General features: G+C 41.9%; 1 protein-coding gene across 3 annotated transcripts in view; it reads left to right on the top strand.

Moving 5' to 3' along the window:
* SPTBN1 (spectrin beta, non-erythrocytic 1) overlaps positions 1-19,312 on the top strand; it is a 195,903-nt gene that overhangs the window by 46,425 nt on the left and 130,166 nt on the right. For 2 of the 3 annotated variants that reach the window (XM_035001550.1, XM_035001551.1), the window contains exon 2: positions 5,891-6,085. In XM_035001550.1, the coding sequence (XP_034857441.1) occupies positions 5,938-6,085 (148 nt within the window). In that variant the 5' untranslated portion in view covers positions 5,891-5,937. Of the gene's footprint in view, positions 1-5,890; positions 6,086-19,312 lie in introns of those variants that run through there. The other variant, XM_035001552.1, reaches the window with a different exon arrangement.

Raw genomic sequence — 19,312 nt, 5'->3', positions numbered from 1 at the left:
CTGGGGCGCCTGGCTGGCTCAGTCAGTAGAGCATGTGACTCTTGATCTCAGGATCATGAGTTCAAGCCCCATTTAGGGCATAGAGCTTACTTTAAAAAAAAAAAAAAAGTGAATGATACTTTTATAAAAGACTGGGTACGTGACTTTGTTAGTTGTCACACTAGAACTTAGCATTTATGTCTTGGTTTTGTGAGTAGAGAACTCTGAATATTTAAGATGGAATCTTGGGCCTTATTGTGAAACTAGCTCTGTGAACCTGAATAACAACAGATTAGCAGGGTTTATTCACCCCTGTGGTTTCTTGCAGATATTCCTCTTTGTTGGCCATTTTATTCATGCTGCAGAATGCCTCAGTGGACACATTGCAAATAGGGTGTGACTCCAGTCTTACTTTTTGGAGACAGAATAGTTGAGAGGATTGAGGCAGATCTCTCCTGGGTCTCTTCCTGGAAATTGTCACACCCCACAGCTTGATCCCTTCAAAGTCCCTGAGCAGAATTTTTTTTTTAAAGATAGCACACCAGCAGTCCAGTGTATGCTTTTTCAAGTCTTTTATGAGTAAAGTGGGAGGGTTTTTAGTGTTTGCAGAACATTTGGGTCTGTGGCTTCTGCCAAAATAGTTGGCATATGGTTTTCTTCCTCAAAAAGGATTGGCAAATGTTAGTTACCTTTTTCATTTTAATTTAATTTATTAGAGCCTCTTATTAGAGCCTTAGTTAAAATTGGGTATTAAGGAGGTGTGTGTGTGGGGGGGGGTGTGTGGGTGTGTATTTAGTGCTAGTGAAAATCCCATTTTCTTCTCATTTTTTTACTTTCTGAAATCTGAGTAGTTCAGACAAAAAGTAAATTCTTTTGATGGGTTAAAACTAAATTAAAAAGGGAAACCTAAGTGTTAGTATGTACATGGAGAAGTACCTTATTAAATCTATGTTCACGTTTAAAATTGTGACTAGTCTAAAATTGTGACTTCCTTGAAAGCAGGGTGCCCAGGAGATCTATGTAGCTCCAGTGAGTGTGTGTTTTGGCCTTTGTGTCTGATGGAGTTAGTACCAGAGTGGCAGCTTGAATTGACATTGTCCCCGTGCCCTCACCTTTCCGACCTCTACCTACCAGTCTCCCACCCATCCACCCAGCCAGGCACAAATAAATAATCAGGAAGCATTTAATGTTTCTGAGCACCCCACTAGGAGTTGAGAAGATATAAGAACAATATGATGGGAACATGACCTCGAGAGCCTATGGCCTAGTGACAATAAGTACATAGAAGTTTAGTACTTATGAAACAGTCTTATAATGCTAAGTGATAGGTCAGTGGTGTATAAGGTGTCTGGGAGGGAGGACATATTCAGGGTTCTCTAAGGTTGTCTTAATTCAGACCAGAAGGTAGTGGTGGTAACTGGTAAGAGGTAGTTACGGTAAGGTGATAACCTAAGCTAGGATTTGTGGGTAGAGGAAAGAGCTGTTTCCCAATCGTTTGGAGGTAAATCAAGAGCCTGACTTATCTCCTTCAGGAGCTACAAGAGCTTAGGACAGGAATATTGAGACCACACTGGAGAGCTGGTCAGAGTCCCCTCGTGAAGAGTCCCCTTTTGCTTCAAAGGTTTCTGGGCATTTTTCTGAAGGCTTGGGCCTCGGTGGGTTTTAGTCAGGAATGAAATGATTGGACTTACATTTGGGAAAGGTCCCTCTGGTGGCAATGTCAGGGAAAGGGTAGGGATTAAAATTGGAGGTGAGTTGCTGGAAAAAGAAAAAACTGTTTCGGGGTGCCTGGGTGGCTCTGTTGGTTAAGCGGCTCAGGTCATGATCCTGGAGTCAGTGGATCGAGCCCCTCGTTGGGCTCCCTGCTCAGCAAGGAGTCTGCTTCTCCCTCTGACCCTCCCTCTCATGTGCTCTCTCTGTTTCTCATTCTCTCTCTCTCTCAAATAAATGAAATCTTAAAAAAAAGAAAAGAAAAGAAAAAACTGTTGCTTGAGCTAACTCCTGATTGTCAGGGAGGTACAAGCAGCCTTGGGGGCTGAAGATGGGAGGAGAGGGAGAGATGAGGGAAGACTGCAAGGTGTCTAGCCGAGGTAACTGGGAGAAAGGAGAGTGCCATTCAGTGAGGGAGTGATGGAAAGGAGACGGGGTCTGGAGGGAGAAAGTATGGGTTTAGTTTTAGACACTGACCTGGTGATCCTTAGGGCCCCTGCACTTAGCTGTCCAGGCAGCAGCTGTCAGCATAGGGGAGGAGCCAGAGATTGGGGGTGGGTACCATCACCCGGGGAGATTTTATACAGAAACAGAAGAGGGCAGTGGAAGGAAACTTGGAGATGCCTAAAGAATAAAAAAAACCTGTGCATTTATCTAATACCTGTGTCACATGGAAAACAGATTTGGCGTCTTGGGAAGTAAGCAGATAAGGTATTTTCCCTCTGGACTTTGCCAGGTATTGATATATGGAATTTTAATAAAAAAAGAGGTGAACTAATAGAACACTACTGAAACTGGGAATGGTAATGTTCTGGCTTTTTTCTTGATGGTTATGACCATGTAGTGTAGCACATGCAAGAGCTGGAGGAACCTATTTGCCTTTTCCTGGTCTTTTTCTGTTTTGGTCTGCCAGTTGAAGAGATAAAATTATTGTCTTATCGAAGAAGAAAATGATGAACCTTTGGAATTTTTTTGTATCTTTTGGAAAATTCCAGTTTATAGCATGTAGGGTTAGAGAAGAGTATTTGGTGGAGGGGTCTTGGGCTTAAATATTCCTTGTTTTTACACACATACAGACACACAGACTTAGGGCAGGGAAGGTAAGTATGCGTTTTTTAACCATCTTCCCAAAACCTAGCCACAAAAACATGGGTATTATTCATATCGCATCCAGGATATTATTGATTTTTATTCATTCAGGGATTATTCAATGACTTTCTGCTGTGATGATCAAGTCAGTCAGGATCTGGGCCCTCACTCAGCCCGTTGGGGCAATGAGAGCCGTTCTCTGGGAGAGGAGATTGTCTTGTTTCATGCCAACCTTATATAGTCCTCTCATGCTTTCCAAATGGCAGACCCACCAGGCAGAGTTTCAAGATGGCCGGCTCTCCACTCTTCTCTCCTCCTAATCTTCCCTCAGCCATTTAAGAAGCACAGATTACGTCACTGGCTGTGGGGACACATGGCTGATAACACCTTGGGAAAATCTAGCCCTTTGTAGATAACCTACGGGAGACACTTCCATGTGTGATATAAACTTCCCTCTCAGCTGGCGCTTGTTGAAGTAGATTGGGGGTAATGGTGTTTATAGTGTGCTGGGCTTTTTGGAATCCCCATGCTCTGGGCACGCTTATCCACTTCTTTCCTTGACACTGACTTTTCCTTTACCCTTAGGTTACTCCGTTGTTGCTATTGAATACCTAGAAGCACCCTTTCACTGTGGCCCGGTGGGGTTTGGGATATTTTGCTTTGACATTTCCCTGGGGAAAAAAAAAGATTCCATTATAAAAAATCAGCTGTTTGATAAGGATATTATCTTAGGACAGATGGAGCATCTTGAAGAAAAATGATCCTGATATCCAAGTTCTTAGACGTTCAAGTGAAACAACTGAATAAAAAGAATAACTGATAGCATTGATATTCCTTTTGTACACAGACTTTTGATTCCCACTTTCCTCTTTAAGGAAAAATGGTGTTGTTAAAGAACAAACACCATTAAAGAAGAATTTTTAGGACAAAATACGCTTAGGTGGTTTGGACGACTTATTTAAAGGTTAGGGAAAGGATTAGCACTTGCTTGTTGAGAAATCTGGGGGAAGCAGTCACTGATCTGGGGATAAGTCAGTGGTAGGAAGAGGGACGCATGGGGGAAATGGTGGGAGTCAGGCTCACTTAGGAGTCAGGTATGGGGGGAGTTGGAGCCCCGGTTGGCGGCTGCCTTGGAGGTCCTAGTGTGGCTTGTTCTCATTGGTCAGCAGGTGGCGCCAAATAGCCAGCACGAATCCCAAGAGGTGTGTAGTGTTTCGATCTCACCTTGGGTTGGATTAAATTGCACTTTCTCTACTTTCAGAAATTTGGAATTCATAAGCACCTTCACGTTCTTTTTTTTTTTTTTTCTTGTAGAGATGGCATCCTCCAAGGCTGAATTTTATGAAAGTCTTTGGTATTGACATAGTTATGAAAATTAACCACCTCCAAGGTCAAATGGTACATGACACAATCGACTTTTCTTTTTTTGAAGGGGGTTAGGACTCAGCATTAAAAGTGACAAACAGTAAGATCAATATAACATACTTATTGGTTTAGGTTTCTGTCATTTTTTTGTGTGTTTTTATGAAATCTGGTAAATACATTGCTAATGTAGGTGTTAAAATTAATCTACTGATAAATCTATATGGCTGGGATTGATTATGTCTACATGATTGGTATCCAGGATTTTACTTCCATCCAAATGCTTGTGTTTGAGCCACGGTGGGTGCTTATATGGGTCACTGACTTCATTCCTCCAACAAGCTATCCTGCTTCTCAACATAAAGGCTTTCCTTTCCCTGGAAGTGCTATTTCTCTTGATCTGGGCGTGACCTGTTCCTTTTTGATATTGAGATCTCACTTTAAATACTGACTCAGAGAGGCCTTCCCTGACCACTAGATCTGAAATATGAAATAGTCTCAATCTCTCTTTCTTTCCTAAATTGAGATATATTTGATGTATAACATTGTGTAAGTTTAAGGAAATCAACAACATGTTGATTTCATATATTTCTGTATTACAATATGATCACTACTGTAGCATTAGCTAACGGGCTCTATCACATCACGTAATTAGCATTTCTTTTTTTTTTTTTTTGGTGGTGTGAACAGTAAGATCTAGTCTCTTAGCAACTTTGAAGTTTATAATACAGTGTGGTCGATCACGACTCTATTGCCTCCGCTTTTTTATTTTCTTGCAACTATTTTGCCTTTTCTTGTGTGCTTTTTGTCCGGCTCCTCCTACAAGGCCATAGGCTTCCCTGGAGCTGAGTCCTTATCTTGTTTACTGTTATCCCTAGCATCTGAAACAGTGCTGAGCATGTAGTAAGTTCTCAGTACATTCCGGTTCAGTGGATGCATCATAGCTGTACTGAAGAGGGAAGAAGCTATATTTAAAGCTAAATGTATTCTCATAATTCTCTGAGGGCATTTTGATAAAGTGAAGATAGCAGTGGACCAAAAGTTGAGGCCTAGGTTCTTGTTTCTTACTTGTTCCTGTAAAATACTGTGCCCTGGGTTGGTCCCTGAGAACTGGGTCTTGGTCATAGAATTTGTAAATAATTGCAATATAAATAATTGCAGTCGTTCCTTATTAAGCCTCTACTGTGCACTGGAACTCTCCTTGGTGACTTACATTTACTAACTCATTTGATCTTAGGCATCTGTTTTCTAATAGGAAAATGAGATATTTAGGTGAAACAACATGTTCTCTTATATAACATTTTATGAATTTCCAGGAGAAGCTAAAAGGTTATAGTTTATGGTGGTACAGAGTAGAAATAAATGAGTTCATTCAGAAGCCCCACGTAGGTATTCATCCAGCTTCCATAAAACTTTAAAATTGCAAAGCTTAAACTTTACAAAGAGGGAAGAAACCCACCCTGGATTGGGTGTCTGTCATTTCATTCAGTCCTTTCAACAACATGGAGACTATCTTTCCTTTTTAATGGTTGGGGAAACTGAGGCTCAGAGATGTTACGTACCCTGGCCCAGGTCATACACCTGTTCTGAGGCAGTGCTGATGTTCAAAATTATCTTCGATTGACCCCGGAAATCTGTTCTTGACTTGTAGGAATTGTCTCATCTTCTACTCACCTCTAACCCAGCAGGTTTCTTAGGGACGTGGCGCACTTTAGACATCTAAATCGGGTCTTCTTTCCCTTTGTCACAGAACTCTAAGAAGGAGCTGATGTGGAGGAGCAGCTGAGACAGTTCAGGATGACGACCACAGTAGCCACAGACTATGACAACATTGAGATCCAACAGCAGTACAGCGATGTCAACAACCGCTGGGACGTGGATGACTGGGACAATGAGAACAGCTCCGCGAGGCTCTTCGAGCGCTCCCGCATCAAGGCTCTGGCAGGTGCGTCTCCTCCTGCCCCTCTACAGAGGCCCAGCGGCCCTTAGCGCTCCCTTTAAAATCACCCACCCTGTCTCCCCTACAAGAAGGTCAGCTCCCCTCCACATCAGTATGTGCCAGGAGGGCAAGCTGACCGTTGCATAAGATAGCCAGGTCCATATTTGGAGACCTGTCCCTCCTAAGGCCAAAATGATTGAGTGATTTTTGGAGCTGCTCTAGGTTTGTAAGAATTTTTTGACTCATCTTATGTTTCAAAATAATGCAGCCTACTGGACTGTATACAGAAAAATGTACACATTAGCCTGTGTGCTTAGTTCCTGTGATACATTAGTTGACCTGACTTGTTACAGTAGTAGAGTACTTACTTTGGGTGACCAAGGGTGGTTAGTATCACATGCAAGGGTTTTAGATGTAAAAAAGCAATAGCTTAATCTGGTAAGGGCATGTTTAATGCTATAACAGGTCAGTTTGCTATCGACTCATTAAAATTAGCATAAACACATCCTTCCTTTGTGATTTCTCACTCCCTTGTTGCTGTTGAATGCTTAGAACACGCTTTCACCCTCGCCCTAGTTGGGGTGGGCAGTGTCTTGCCCTGAAATTGCCCTGAAAATCCAGAAAGGGTTCCATCATGATGAAAACTCAGCAATACTGAATATATGTAAACCAGAGATCAAAGTGGAGTCTATTTAAGGTCTTGCATCTAAACTTTGAGATTTCAAATCAAATGGTTTCCAAATGAGAAAAGTGGGTTAATGATTTTTTTTTTTTCTTAATGTCTTTGATTGTTACCCATAAATTGTAGCCATGTCAGCCAGGTAAGTTTACTGTTAATTGTTCGCATAGCTGACTTTTCTTTTTACCTTTATGGTGTCATCTGATTATGATGCATGTATCATTCAGAGTTCTCTCGACTGTAAGCAAAAGGAAACCTAACCCAAAGTGGTTTAAATGATAAAGAGAATGTATTGGTCACATTGAAGACAGATTTGGCCTTTAAGCAAGACTTACTCCTGGGCTTAAATAGTGTGACCAGGGCCCAGTTTCTTTCTCTACATTTTTTGGCCTTGTAGTTCCAAGATGGCTGCCCCAGGTCCCAGATCTGTCTGTAAGGATATCCAGGAGAAAAGAGCACCTCTGCTGCCCAGTACTTCTACCATGGCCCTCAGAGCAGTCTCACTGGCCTGATTGATCCTGCCTTGGGCCAGAGGCCTCCCTCACAATCCCTCTCCAAGTAAAGTCAGAGAAAAGGATATGCTGATTGACATCAGCTAATCCTGACACACTTCTGGAGTGAGGGGGGTTGTGGGGTGAGGTGGGGAAGGGTCAGTCTCATCTGAACAGCTTGGCTAGAAAATTTGGAATATAATAGGAAAAGGGAAGTGGATACTGGGGATGCAGCCAACTAAATGCTATAGGATTCTCCAGTTGCCTTAGGATAAATTGTCTCTTGAGTGGTGGTGATTTAACCATCTTTCTTGAGCTCGCCTGATTTGAGGGCATAAATGAATGATTAACCAGGTAGTCACTCTAGAATTGAAGATTTTCTAGCTTATTCATTAACATGGAACCTTATAGAAACCTTGCTCCTGGCTGGCTAGTGCCAGTGGATCGATTTGTACCTTAATCTCTTACCTCTTTTTCTTGAATCTTCATTTAAGTCTTTAGATCAGTATGATATCGGTGGCCAGTTACCCTTAATCATGAGTCATTTACTTTCTGGTTCTAGACTACTACGCATTACCTCTCTTGTATGGAAAGTTATACCTGCAATTGTAGAGTAGTTCCTTGCTCTTTGTATCTGATCTTTCCTGCAGTTCCCGGGGAGATCCCCAGCTGGCTTTAGTATCCATCAGTTGTCCTAACACTTCCTAGGGTGGCTTTCCCTCTCTGTTATCTAGGTCCCTGAACTACTGTAGTTACGATAGGAATAGTAAGCATTTAACATGGTGCTTCCCGTGTGCAGGCACTGTTCTAAGTGCATTGTATGTATTAACAGTTAATCCCATAACAACCATATACAAGGGACGTTACTATTATCTGCAGTGTATAGATGAGGAAACTGATGCATAGAGAGATTAAGTAGCTCGCCGAAGGTCACACTGCTGATAAGTGGCTAAGGCAGACTGGCTCCCAAGTGTATACTTTCCTATTTTTCTATATTGAGTAAAATATAAAATGATTCAAAGCTCATTGGTATAGAATATCGATAATGGGTAACTGAAACATGTTTAAAAAAAAGATCTTTAAAAGGCTCAGGAATAAATCTTGTGGTTTAGAAGAAGCCATGAGTCACCATGAAAGTTAATGAAAAGAAAACGTGTTGCCTGTGGGTTAAGTGATGTTTAGAAAAAGAATTGCTTTCAGTGGATCCAGTAGTTACCAGGAAAACCATCTGTTTATTGGAGGAAATTTTCTTGTTATCTGACTTCCTCTTCTGTGGGACCAAAAAATCTCTGAGCTCTTTAAGAATCTTATATGCTGAAAACAAGAGCAACAGAATTTAAAAAAAAAAAAAAAAAAGTAACAGAACAGTTCAGCAGTGTCTGAATGCTTCTAGAATGTGAGCATCCATCATAATTGCATGGTCATCTTGTTAATTGCTGGGCCCACCTGCAGAGTTTCTTATTCAGTAAGTCTAGGATAGGGCTTGATAATATGCATTTCTTTTCTTTTCTTTTTTTTTTTTTTTAAAGATTTTTTATTTATTTATTTGAGACAGAGAGAATGAGAGAGAGAGAGCACATGAGGGGGGGAGCGTCAGAGGCAGAAGCAGGCTCCCCGCTGAGCAGGGAGCCCGATGCGGGACTTGATCCAGGGACTCCAGGATCATGACCTGAGCCGAAGGCAGTCGCTTAACCAACTGAGCCACCCAGGCGCCCCCTGATAATATGCATTTCTAACAGGTTTCTGGGTGATGCTGATGTAGCTGGTCTGGGGAATCACATTTCAAGACTGGTGTGGAGTCTTGGTGGTTGACTGGTCTATTTCCCTGAGTGTCTGAGACCATTACATCTAGACCCAGCTAAAATCTAGTAAGGATTAAAGTATCAATTTCTCATTTTGAGAAAAGAGAAATATCTTACTTTCTCTTACAGGGAAGTAATACAGTGATAGATCCAGCGTGAGGGAATGCTGTTGTAGGGTTTCTGTTACAAATGCATGTTCTGAAGTGGGAAATCTTGGCTAGCGCAGTGGAAATGTACATAGCAAGTTACCTGTCCCTCTTAAGTGCTCTACATGTTGAGTCTTCTCTAGACTCCAATCTGAATTCTGAGGTGATATATAAAAGACATTACTGCAGGAATTCATCTTTTTACAGCACATCTTGTATTTTTTTTTTTTAGATTTTATTTATTTATTTGACAGAGACACAGCGAGAGAGGGAACACAAGCAGGGGGAGTGGGAGAGGGAGAAGCAGGCTTCCCGCTGCCGAGCAGGGAGCCCGATGTGGGGCTTGATCCCAGGACCCTGGGATCATGACCTGAGCCGAAGGCAGACGCTTAACAGCTGAGCCACCCAGGCGCCCCACAGCACATCTTGTATTGACAGTGTAAACACCACCTTGGATTGTGTCCTTTACTAAGTGGCTTTAAATGTTTGTATCTCGGGGCGCCTGGGTCTCTCAGTCAGTTAAGCGTCTGTCTTCAGCTCAGGTCTGATCCCAGGGTCATGGGATTGAGTCCCGCATCGGGCTCCCTGCTCAGCGGGGAGTCTGCTTCTCCCTCTCCCTCTGCCTGATGCTCTGCCTGATTGTGTGCTCTCTCTCTGTGTTAAATAAATAAAAATCTTTTTTTAAAAAAAAGTTTGTATCTCTGAGGTAATAAGGTGAGGTAATCTACTTGCTACTAATTTTTACCCAGTTGACAGATATTCTCTATTATTAGGATGCTATGTATATATGTTTTATATATAGGTAACATATATTATGTATATGTATATATTCTTCCTTTGAGTTGTAAAAACTGTTCTTAATTTCAGTTTTACTTGCCTTCATCCTCTTCTTGCTTTTAACTTTGTGGTATAATAAGAAATAAATTTTGTTTTTGTCCTCAGTCCTGGCACAGAACTCCCTAAAATCCTTGGAATTTTCTGAGTGTCTTGTTATTCTTGAAAAGCCTTCTTTCTCATACCTGGATTTGTGCTGGTGGAGGTGACTTAGGGTGAGGCCTTTATATAGTGTTAGGATGGGGCTGGTCACTGAAATGACCAAATAATGAGAAGGTGGGAACTTTGAGCCTACCTTCTGGGAAAGAGGGGGGCCTAGAGATTGAGTTTAATCTCAATGATTGATTTACTCAAGCATGTCTACATATTAAAACTTCCCTAAAAACCCCTAAATGACAGTATCTGGAGAGCTTCTGGGTTGGGGGAACACATTAGTGTGTTGGAAGGGTGGTGGGTCCTAAGAGGCCATGAAAGTTCTGCACCCCTCCCCCCCACCACACCTTGCATATACACCTCTTCCATTTGGCTGTTCCTGAGTTGTATCCTTTATAATAAACCAGCAAACATAAGTAAAGTTTTTTTCCTGAATTCTGTGAGTCGTCCTAGTAAATTTTTGAACCTGAGAGGGTTGTTCATGAACTTACTGCTGATCAGTCAGAAGTGTGGTGGCCTGGGACTTGTGACTGTCATCTGGAAGTGGAGGCAGTCTTGGGGGACGGACAGATCCCTTCAGCTCGGGGATCTGCCCTCACTCCATGCAATTAGTGTCAGAAGCGAATTGCATTCTGGGACACCCATTTGGTGTAAGATGTTTCACAGGGGAGATGGCTTCTCTGGTATAATGTGGAACACGTCCATGTTTTAAAAATGTAGGAATCAGGCCTGCGGTCACTTGTCAAGTGCCAGTTTATCATCACAAAGATGAAAGAGTCTGGAGTTGGGTCACTTCCATTGCCCAGGGAGCTTTGAATCTTTCCATTCTCCTTAAGTCTTTTTTGCTTGAAAATTAGTCTGATTCACCTCGCAGTCACTCATCACCAGCCCTCCCTGTCTTTAGTATCCGAAACATCAGAGGAAAACACAAGTGGAGGCATAAGGAAGTGAACTCTGCTGTCTTCATAATCTGCCTAAGGAATCTGCTGGTGGGATGGAAGCAGCTGCTTTTTCTCACAGTAGAGAAAAGCTTCATGTGAAAGTTTCCCCCCTCACACAAGTTGGGTGTAGAGGGGAGGTCTCTCAAATCATTAGCTTGCAAAAGGTCAAGACTTAGAAATGCTTTAGAAAGTAATTCGAATTAAGATGGATTGTTGCCCCATGTTTGCAAATTTTATATATACGAGGCTGGGGAGATTTATACTTATGCCTAAATTGTGTACTCCCGTGTATAATTTAGAAGGAAGATGAGGAAAGCCTTGTGCATCATGTTGTGTAGCAGAGAGATTGTACCGTGCCAATTCAGCCTTAAGGCAGAGTGCTATGAAGTGACTTTTATGCATTCTGTAAATGATTTCCCGCATCCCATGATGGCAAACCCACATTCTTGACCTCTGACCAAATTGCCCCAGCAGTGTGGAACATGTGGTGGTGAAGAAAGGGATTCAAAATAAGCGGGGCTTTTTGCAAAGCAGCATTTTATTTGAAATAAAAATGTAAAACTTAATCTTTTAAAGAAATGTAAAAGGTAAATGTTCTCTTTTTATAAGTGATAAGTGTTTATGGTTAGAGGTTATATTTTGTACAATCAACACAAATCCTTTAAAAAGTACAACATTTCACTTGAAAATATTGATAAAATTGGGGCGCCTGGGTGGCTCAGTCGGTTGAGCATCCTACTCTGGGATTTCAGCTCAGGTCATGATCTCAGGGTCATGAGATTGAGGCCCCCTCTTCCATGGGGCTCTGAGCTGGGTGTGGAGCCTACTTAAGATTCTCTTTCTCCCTTTCCCTCTGTTCCTCCTCCCCCACACTCCCAGCACACACTCTATCTTAAAAAAAAAAAAAAAGATAATGTAATTAGAATTAATCTTTGTATCAACACTCATAAACAGTGAATTTTAAAAATTGGGAGGATATACACCAAAATAGTGTTTATTTCTGAGTGACTTTCCTTTTTACTTAACTGAATTTTTTTCCTGAAATAAAATCTGAACTATTTTGTAATGAGGAAAACAAAGCATAAAAACATCTTAACATCTAATATCACATTCAGAAGTTTTAATTTCTCCCCCCAAAATCATGACATAGAAAAGTGGTAGGAAAAAGCCTGCGTATAAATAAGTATTGAAAAAAGAAATTAAAAATGAAATTCCTTTGGGAGATGTCACTCATCAACATTTATGAGCTAAAATTATGCATAAGAGCCTTTCTGCTAAGCTATGGACTTAGCAAAAGAAATTTGACCTTGAGCTTACATGGTTAGTGCAGAATCAAGGACAGCTGATAGCCATAGAAAAATGAGCTGAAGGCACCTAATTGTATCCTTTACATCACATCCATATAGTATATAAGTTGTTAGTTATTATATGTATAGGCCAGACTCCCTTTAAACATAGTCATTTGAGTGATAGTCATTTGAGTGACCAAGAATCTTGGTGGAGCATTTTAATCAGCTAAACCGCTGATATGCTTTAAATATTTAGAGCAGTATTGCCTAAAAGAAATGTAATACCAGCCACGTATGATTTTTAACTTTCTAAGTAAGATATTTCAGTTAATCAAATCATCCAAAATATTATATCAATGTGCAATCAGTATAAGAAAGTAGATAGTTTACATTTTTTTCTACTAAGTCTTTGAAATCCAATATATATTTTACTAGCCACATTTCTCATGGTCAGCAGTCACGTGTGGCCGATGGCTACTGATTTGGATGGTGCAACTGGAGTGCCTTCACACAGACACTTTTACTGGCTAAAACCTTATAGATCCTGCCAAACAAATGTGAGCTTTAAAATACCATCAAGTATTTGGTCTAGGGTATATTTATAAAGCAGTAAGTAGTTGGCCACTTGGCTAAATGTGAATTTAAATTCTGATCAGGAATAATGCATCAGTTGAATCGTTACTGTAAAAGTGAATACTTCTCCTTTTTGTGCTTTCCAGTACTACTTTTCAGTGGATGCAAGGTAGCAACAGATAGATCCTCCAGCACATCTGCACTCTGCTCTTTCAGCTGAAAATTTGGCACTGCTCTCAAGCACTGTTTCTGGGTGCAGAAGACTGACCAGCACACTTGTTTAAAAATGCATAATTCAAGAGCCCCCATAAGTTGAGGTTCACTAATGTAGGAGGGAGCCCAGTAGTCCACATTTTTAATGCATATGATACACTTTGAGAAACACTTTTCCTGGGACATGGCCCTAGTATTCTCACTTAATATTCGTATCTTCTTACCTCTGAGTATTTCCCCCCAAAGTGAAAATCAACTTTTTATCTCTTCTTTAAAATAGTAGTCTGCTCTTTCTCCCAGTAAGTAGGTCACAGTTTATGTTTTGATATCTCGACACCTAAGAAGCCTTCATGTTCTGCCCAAACTGAGTATAGGGCTGTCTCCTGGCAGGAGAAGCACATTCTTCCTCTAATCCCAGGCCTCATTCCAGCCGCTCTGTGGGTGGATCCTCCTGGTCCCAACGGTGATTGAGGCCCCCCCAACCCCTATCACTGTTGGGGCCTTCTCATTTGTAATCTCCAGGAGGGCAGAACATTTCTCTGGGCCTAAATTAGAGTGCGCATTAAAATTAGTAGGGAAACTTGAAAAGTATATCCTAAAGAAAATTCTGCAGTGATAGATAAAAAAAATTCAGGCACAGGGTTTCCTCAGGAGGAAAGAGCTGGATTCTGTACACTGAGAATTAGAGCAGAACTTGTCATCACTTTCTCCCAAGTGACTGCAAATTTCAAGCTATCATTAAAGTTATGTACTTCAATTGTTTACTTAATTCCAGAATAGATAGACCTGCACTTGGACAGAGGAAAACCTACTTTTAAAACCTTAAAAGATTTTTAAGTTTACCTTTTTCCAGAGATATCTTAATGTCTTTTCTACCTACAATCATGAGTTTTTAATGAGATGGTTTAGATATTGGCTTTATATTTTTTATGGTCTCCTCTAATATGATGGCTTTACTTAGAAACCTTCCAGGTGGGCGCCTGGGTGGCTCAGATGGTTGGGCGTCTGCCTTCGGCTCAGGTCATGATCCCAGGGTCCTGGGATCGAGTCCCACATTGGGTTCCCTGCTCCTTGGGAGCCTGCTTCTCCCTCTGCCTCTCTCTGTCTCTCATGAATAAATAAATAAAATCTTTAAAAAAAAAAAAAAAGAAAAAGAAACCTTCCAGGTTTAGACTGTTAATTCACAATCCACTGCTCCTGCCAAAATGAATAAAAAATATATACATATAAAATATATGCAAATGTATGATATATATAATAAATTATATATGTGAATAATATTTATAATATGAATAGTATGCATCAAAATATATATACAAATATATATGTATGACATATAGACATATAAAATATTTGACTTCTTTCTAGTGAGAGTACAAAGCCAGTGTGCTATTGGATATATAAAGAGATCTGTAAAACTTGGTCTAGAATTGTCTAATTGGGAAGATAAAACCTATTTACATGAAACACTAACTAAACCTGTATGCAAGTGCCAGGAAGGTGGTATAGGCAGTTAGTGCTCTAGTAACTTAGAGGCAAGTGGTGATCACGAGGAAGAATGGCAGTCACTTGAAGAGGGTGGATGGAGTCGTGTGAAGATCATTGGAACTTGGGGAGCAACGGGGCCTTGAACCTGGGCGCGGCTGCTTTGTTTTCACCGCCGCAAAACCGAAGAGGCCAGGCTGCAGATCCCTGAGGACCCCTCTCATTAAAATAGAAAGTCTGCTTTTGGCTTCTCAAGCTTGGACTCATTCCTCTAAAATTAATTGAGAGCTCTTCTTTTTTTTTTTAAAGATTTTTTTTTATTTATTTGACAGAGAGAGACACAGCGAGAGAGAGAACACAAGCAGCAGGAGAGGGAGAGGGAGAAGCAGGCCCCCTGCGGAGCAGGGAGCCCGATGCGGGGCTCAATCCCAGGACCCTGGGATCATGGCCTGAGCCGAAGGCAGACGCTTAACGACTGAGCCACCCAGGCGCCCCAGTTGAGAGCTTTTCTTATTTGCACACCCACCTGCCCTGTTGGGATGGAACATTTCTCTGGCCCAAGGGAAAGGCTTCTCGTATGAGGGAATGGGTTTTTATAGTCAGGATTAACAGGGCTTTAACAGCTATCCATTATTTTCCTCATCCACTCTTGAAGCTGTTTCCCTAAATTTTTGCATTATTTGGGATTATTTGAGAGAGAGGCATGGTCCCTAGTGCACAGTAAATATACCACCCATCATTTGTGAAATAAGAATCTGAAAGAGCATTTCATCCCGAAGAGGTTCATGGAAACTATTGAGGAGAAAGTCTGCTTAGGTCATTACATGTCGTTCCAGGTTATACCCTCAGTTTATTTAGTGTGTACATACAGCTTCAGTCGTTTCCTGACCAGAGGAATGCAGGAATGGTTTCCTTCTTGTTTGGGTACAGTTGTCTCAGGTTTTCTTTCCTTCCCTTTCCTCTGACTGCTGGAGATAACCCCTTCCCACTCTGGAAATCAGCTTGGGTTCCTGCTGATGTCCCTTATACCCTTCACATTCTGTGCTCCCCTTAGCAGTGCTGACATCTGGGAGTGTCTGAGGTGAATGGTCCTGGCGGGGAGCACGGCCTACGCTTCCTCTCCTTCACTACACCGCTTAACCACACCCCATTTCCCCTTCCTAACCCAGCCCCCGTTCCTGCCCCTGTCTTCTAGAGCCCCATTCTCATTTCTCAGCCACCTGGCAGGACTGCCCTTGATCCTCACTCCCTTAGTCCTCTCTTCCTCCACCCTTAGCCTTTGCCTTACCCTTTTCCCACCCCACCAGAATACTTTTCCTTAAGTCAGCCTCTTACTTTTAAGGAATTCCAGTCACCATTTCTATGAGAAAATCCCATACATTTTATGGTTAATTTGTGAATGAACTTGTTAGGGAGTATAACCTATTTCTTGTTGGGGACTGCCTGGGTAAGCAAGAGGAAAAACTTAAGATTTTTTTCTTCTCTTAGGCTTTTCCTGGCTCTCTCTGCCAATGTGCCCCGTCCCCATCTGTCTGACTCTTAAAATATCAGCTTTATTGAGATATAATTTACATTTCATAAAATTTGTCTCTGTCAAGGATATACTTTAGTGGTTTTTCATCTACTCGCAGGGATGTGCACCAGTCACCACTAATTCCAGAACATTGTTATCACCCCAGAAAGAAATCCCATACACATTAGCAGTCACTTCCCATTTTCCCACTCCCCCTTGCTCCAGGCAACCACTACTCTACTTTCTGACTACGGATTTGCTTATTCTGGGCATTTTATATAAAAGGGAATCAAGCACTGTGTGGCCTTTTGTGACTGGGTTTCTTTTACTTAACAAAACATTTTCAGGGTTCATCTATGTTACAGCATGCATCAGTACCTCGTTTCTCCCTCAGCTCTCTTATGTAAATAATTGTGGTAGAACACTGAGAAAGAACAGGAAAATTCTGTGAAAGCTACCAACATCATAATACTTTTTTTATCTGGCAGTTCCTGGAAACAGATGGCAGATCCATTGTAGATATCTGAAAGTACTGTGGACTTAGGAAGTTTTCCATTTCGTTGTTCGGTGTCTCCTGGGGTCATTATTTGTTGCCTTTATTAAATTCACTTACATAGTTTAACTCCTTCGCCGGTTTCTACTAAAGTAGACCTGTGAACAGGTACCATCATAGGAAGATAAAGTACAATTTACATACAGGACATTTGTAAAGTCCTCTACACTTTACAAATAAAACATGTCACATGATAAGAAAAAACTGAAAGTGTCAAAGTAGGTTTTATATTAATGCAGTTCAAAGAGCTACGGTCTTATTTAACTACCATCTTCAGTGATACCGTTCAATTTAGTTTTCTGATTTGTAGAGGGATTGATGCCTAGATGTTAGATAGTTTCTTAAATTACATTTTGATTTTTGACACCAAGTTGATGAGAGAAGATGGTTTTGGTTATTACACTGTATATTTGTCAGTTTTGACATGCTCCCATTAAATAGTAATCCCCTAGGAGGGATCTGGGCAACAAGGTAACAAGCATTTGGTCTGTGTCTGCTCTTTGGCTTCTTCCAAAAGAATCCTGCATTCAAAGTTATTTTTGGTTAGTTCTTTCTGGTTGTCAGGAACAGAAATCCACTTGAATTACCTGAATAAAAAAGCCTATGTCTTTGGTGGAATAAGGGAGGCGTGGGGGGAGGGCTAGTGCAAGATTGCAGGCTGTCGAGACCTAGAAATCCATCAGTGACTGCGGCCACTGTGGGGCTGGAGACATGCTTCATCTTTCACATGGGCTTTGTGCCTCATTCACCGGGGTCCTGTGCGTAGTAATAGTATCTGCCCCTTCCTTACTCGGCTCACACATGGCTTTGGTGTACTGTAGTTCCAGCTCTACCTCTTGCCAGTCCTTTCTCTTTGGACCGCATTGCCAGAGGACTCGCTCAATATCCTGGTTTTCTCTAGTTCACATCTCTATGAGGTTGGATACAGAGATGGGGCTCGGATTGGCCCAAGTGATCTTTTTATTCCAGGCCGTGACCGCCTGGATACTTAGAAATGATTACATACGTACACATATTTATTCATTTACTTATTTACATTTTAAGTAAGCTCCACACCCAGCGTGGGACTCAGACTCACCACCCTGAGATCTAGAGTCACATGCTCTATAGATTGAGACAGCCAGGGGCCCCTACAAATGATTATTTTTAGAAGAGGTATCCACGGGGTGCCTGAGTGGCTCATTCGGCTGAGTTTAGTCTAACTTTTGATTTCGGCTTGGGTCGTGATCTCAGGGTCATGGGACTGAGCCTTGTGTAGGGCTCTGTGCTGGCCATGGAGCCTGCTTGGGATTTTCTCTCTCCCTCTCCCTCTGCCCCTCCCTTTCTCTCTCTCTCTCCCCCCACCTCAAAAACGAAGGAAAAGAAGTAGTAGTAGTATCCACCATACAGGTGAAGAGCAGGAAGCCATTTGTACAAAACATGCCAGCCCCATCCATCCACAACGTAGAGGGCATTTGGCTGGCAGTTAGAGGCTGTGGTTGGCATTTCTAATGCAGAATTGTGGTGTGGTGGAAGACTGTGCTTTATATTGGGACTTTTGGAGAACGATACTGGGGCATTCTGCATGATCAAAGGAAGAGTTAAACAGCTAATCCGAGGGAAAGGCAGGGTGTAGACAGGCCCTGGAACCACAGAAATTAAGGCTTTCCATCTCTCAGTCTCTTGTTTTTGGCTTCTGTCTCTCCCCTTGGAGGTGGTCTTCCAGGTGACTGAAAGATGATTGCTATCTGCTGCTGGATGTTACTATCCGCCACTCTCCCCATTCTTCTAGTTACAGTTGGAAACATGGTGGGGGGGTGTTTGATAGGGAGGCTGGTTTATTAGGCTTTGGTCAGGGGGCCACTCCTGACCAGTGAACTGTGTGCAGGGTGTGGAGGGATGTAAGAGCATGGCAGCTCTCTCTGCAGTAATGGACCTGTTCCTGAAAAAGGAGGTGAGTGCTGGGCAGATGACAATAAGTAACAAAAATGCTCACAGCACATTTTCAGATAGATTGATGTTCTTGATCCAGAAATAAAACTGTTATAAAATGATAAGGTGACATTTGCTATTGTCTGATTGCTTTCTTAAAAAAACAAAAAAAGCAGGGGCACCTGGGTGATTCAGTCGGTTAAGCCTGCCTTGTGCTCAGGTCATGATCCCGGAGTCCTGGGATTGAGCGCAGTGTTGAGCTCCCTGCTTAGTGGGGAGCCTGCTTCTCCCTCTGCCTCTGCCCCTCCCCCCCCACTTGTGTGTGCTCTCTCTCTCAAATAAATAAAATCTTTTTTTTTTTTAAAGATTTTATTTATTTATTTGAGACAGAGAGAATGAGAGACAGAGAGCATGAGAGGGAGGAGGGTCAGAGGGAGAAGCAGACTCCCCGCCGAGCAGGGAGCCCGATGCGGGACTCGATCCTGGGACTCCAGGATCATGACCTGAGCCGAAGGCAGTCGCTTAACCAACTGAGCCACCCAGGCGCCCCTAAAATCTTTTTTTTTTTTAAACAACCAGTAATGTGCAGCTTCCTTTAAGGTGTTTGAAACAATAAAGTTCACAAAGAGAAAATGAACATTAGCATTTCA

This window comes from Mirounga leonina, unplaced genomic scaffold, assembly GCF_011800145.1.
Source record: "Mirounga leonina isolate KUSES-001 unplaced genomic scaffold, KU_Mleo_1.0 Mir_125, whole genome shotgun sequence".
Lineage (NCBI taxonomy): Eukaryota > Metazoa > Chordata > Mammalia > Carnivora > Phocidae > Mirounga > Mirounga leonina.
This window is presented reverse-complemented; position numbering and strand designations above follow the sequence as displayed.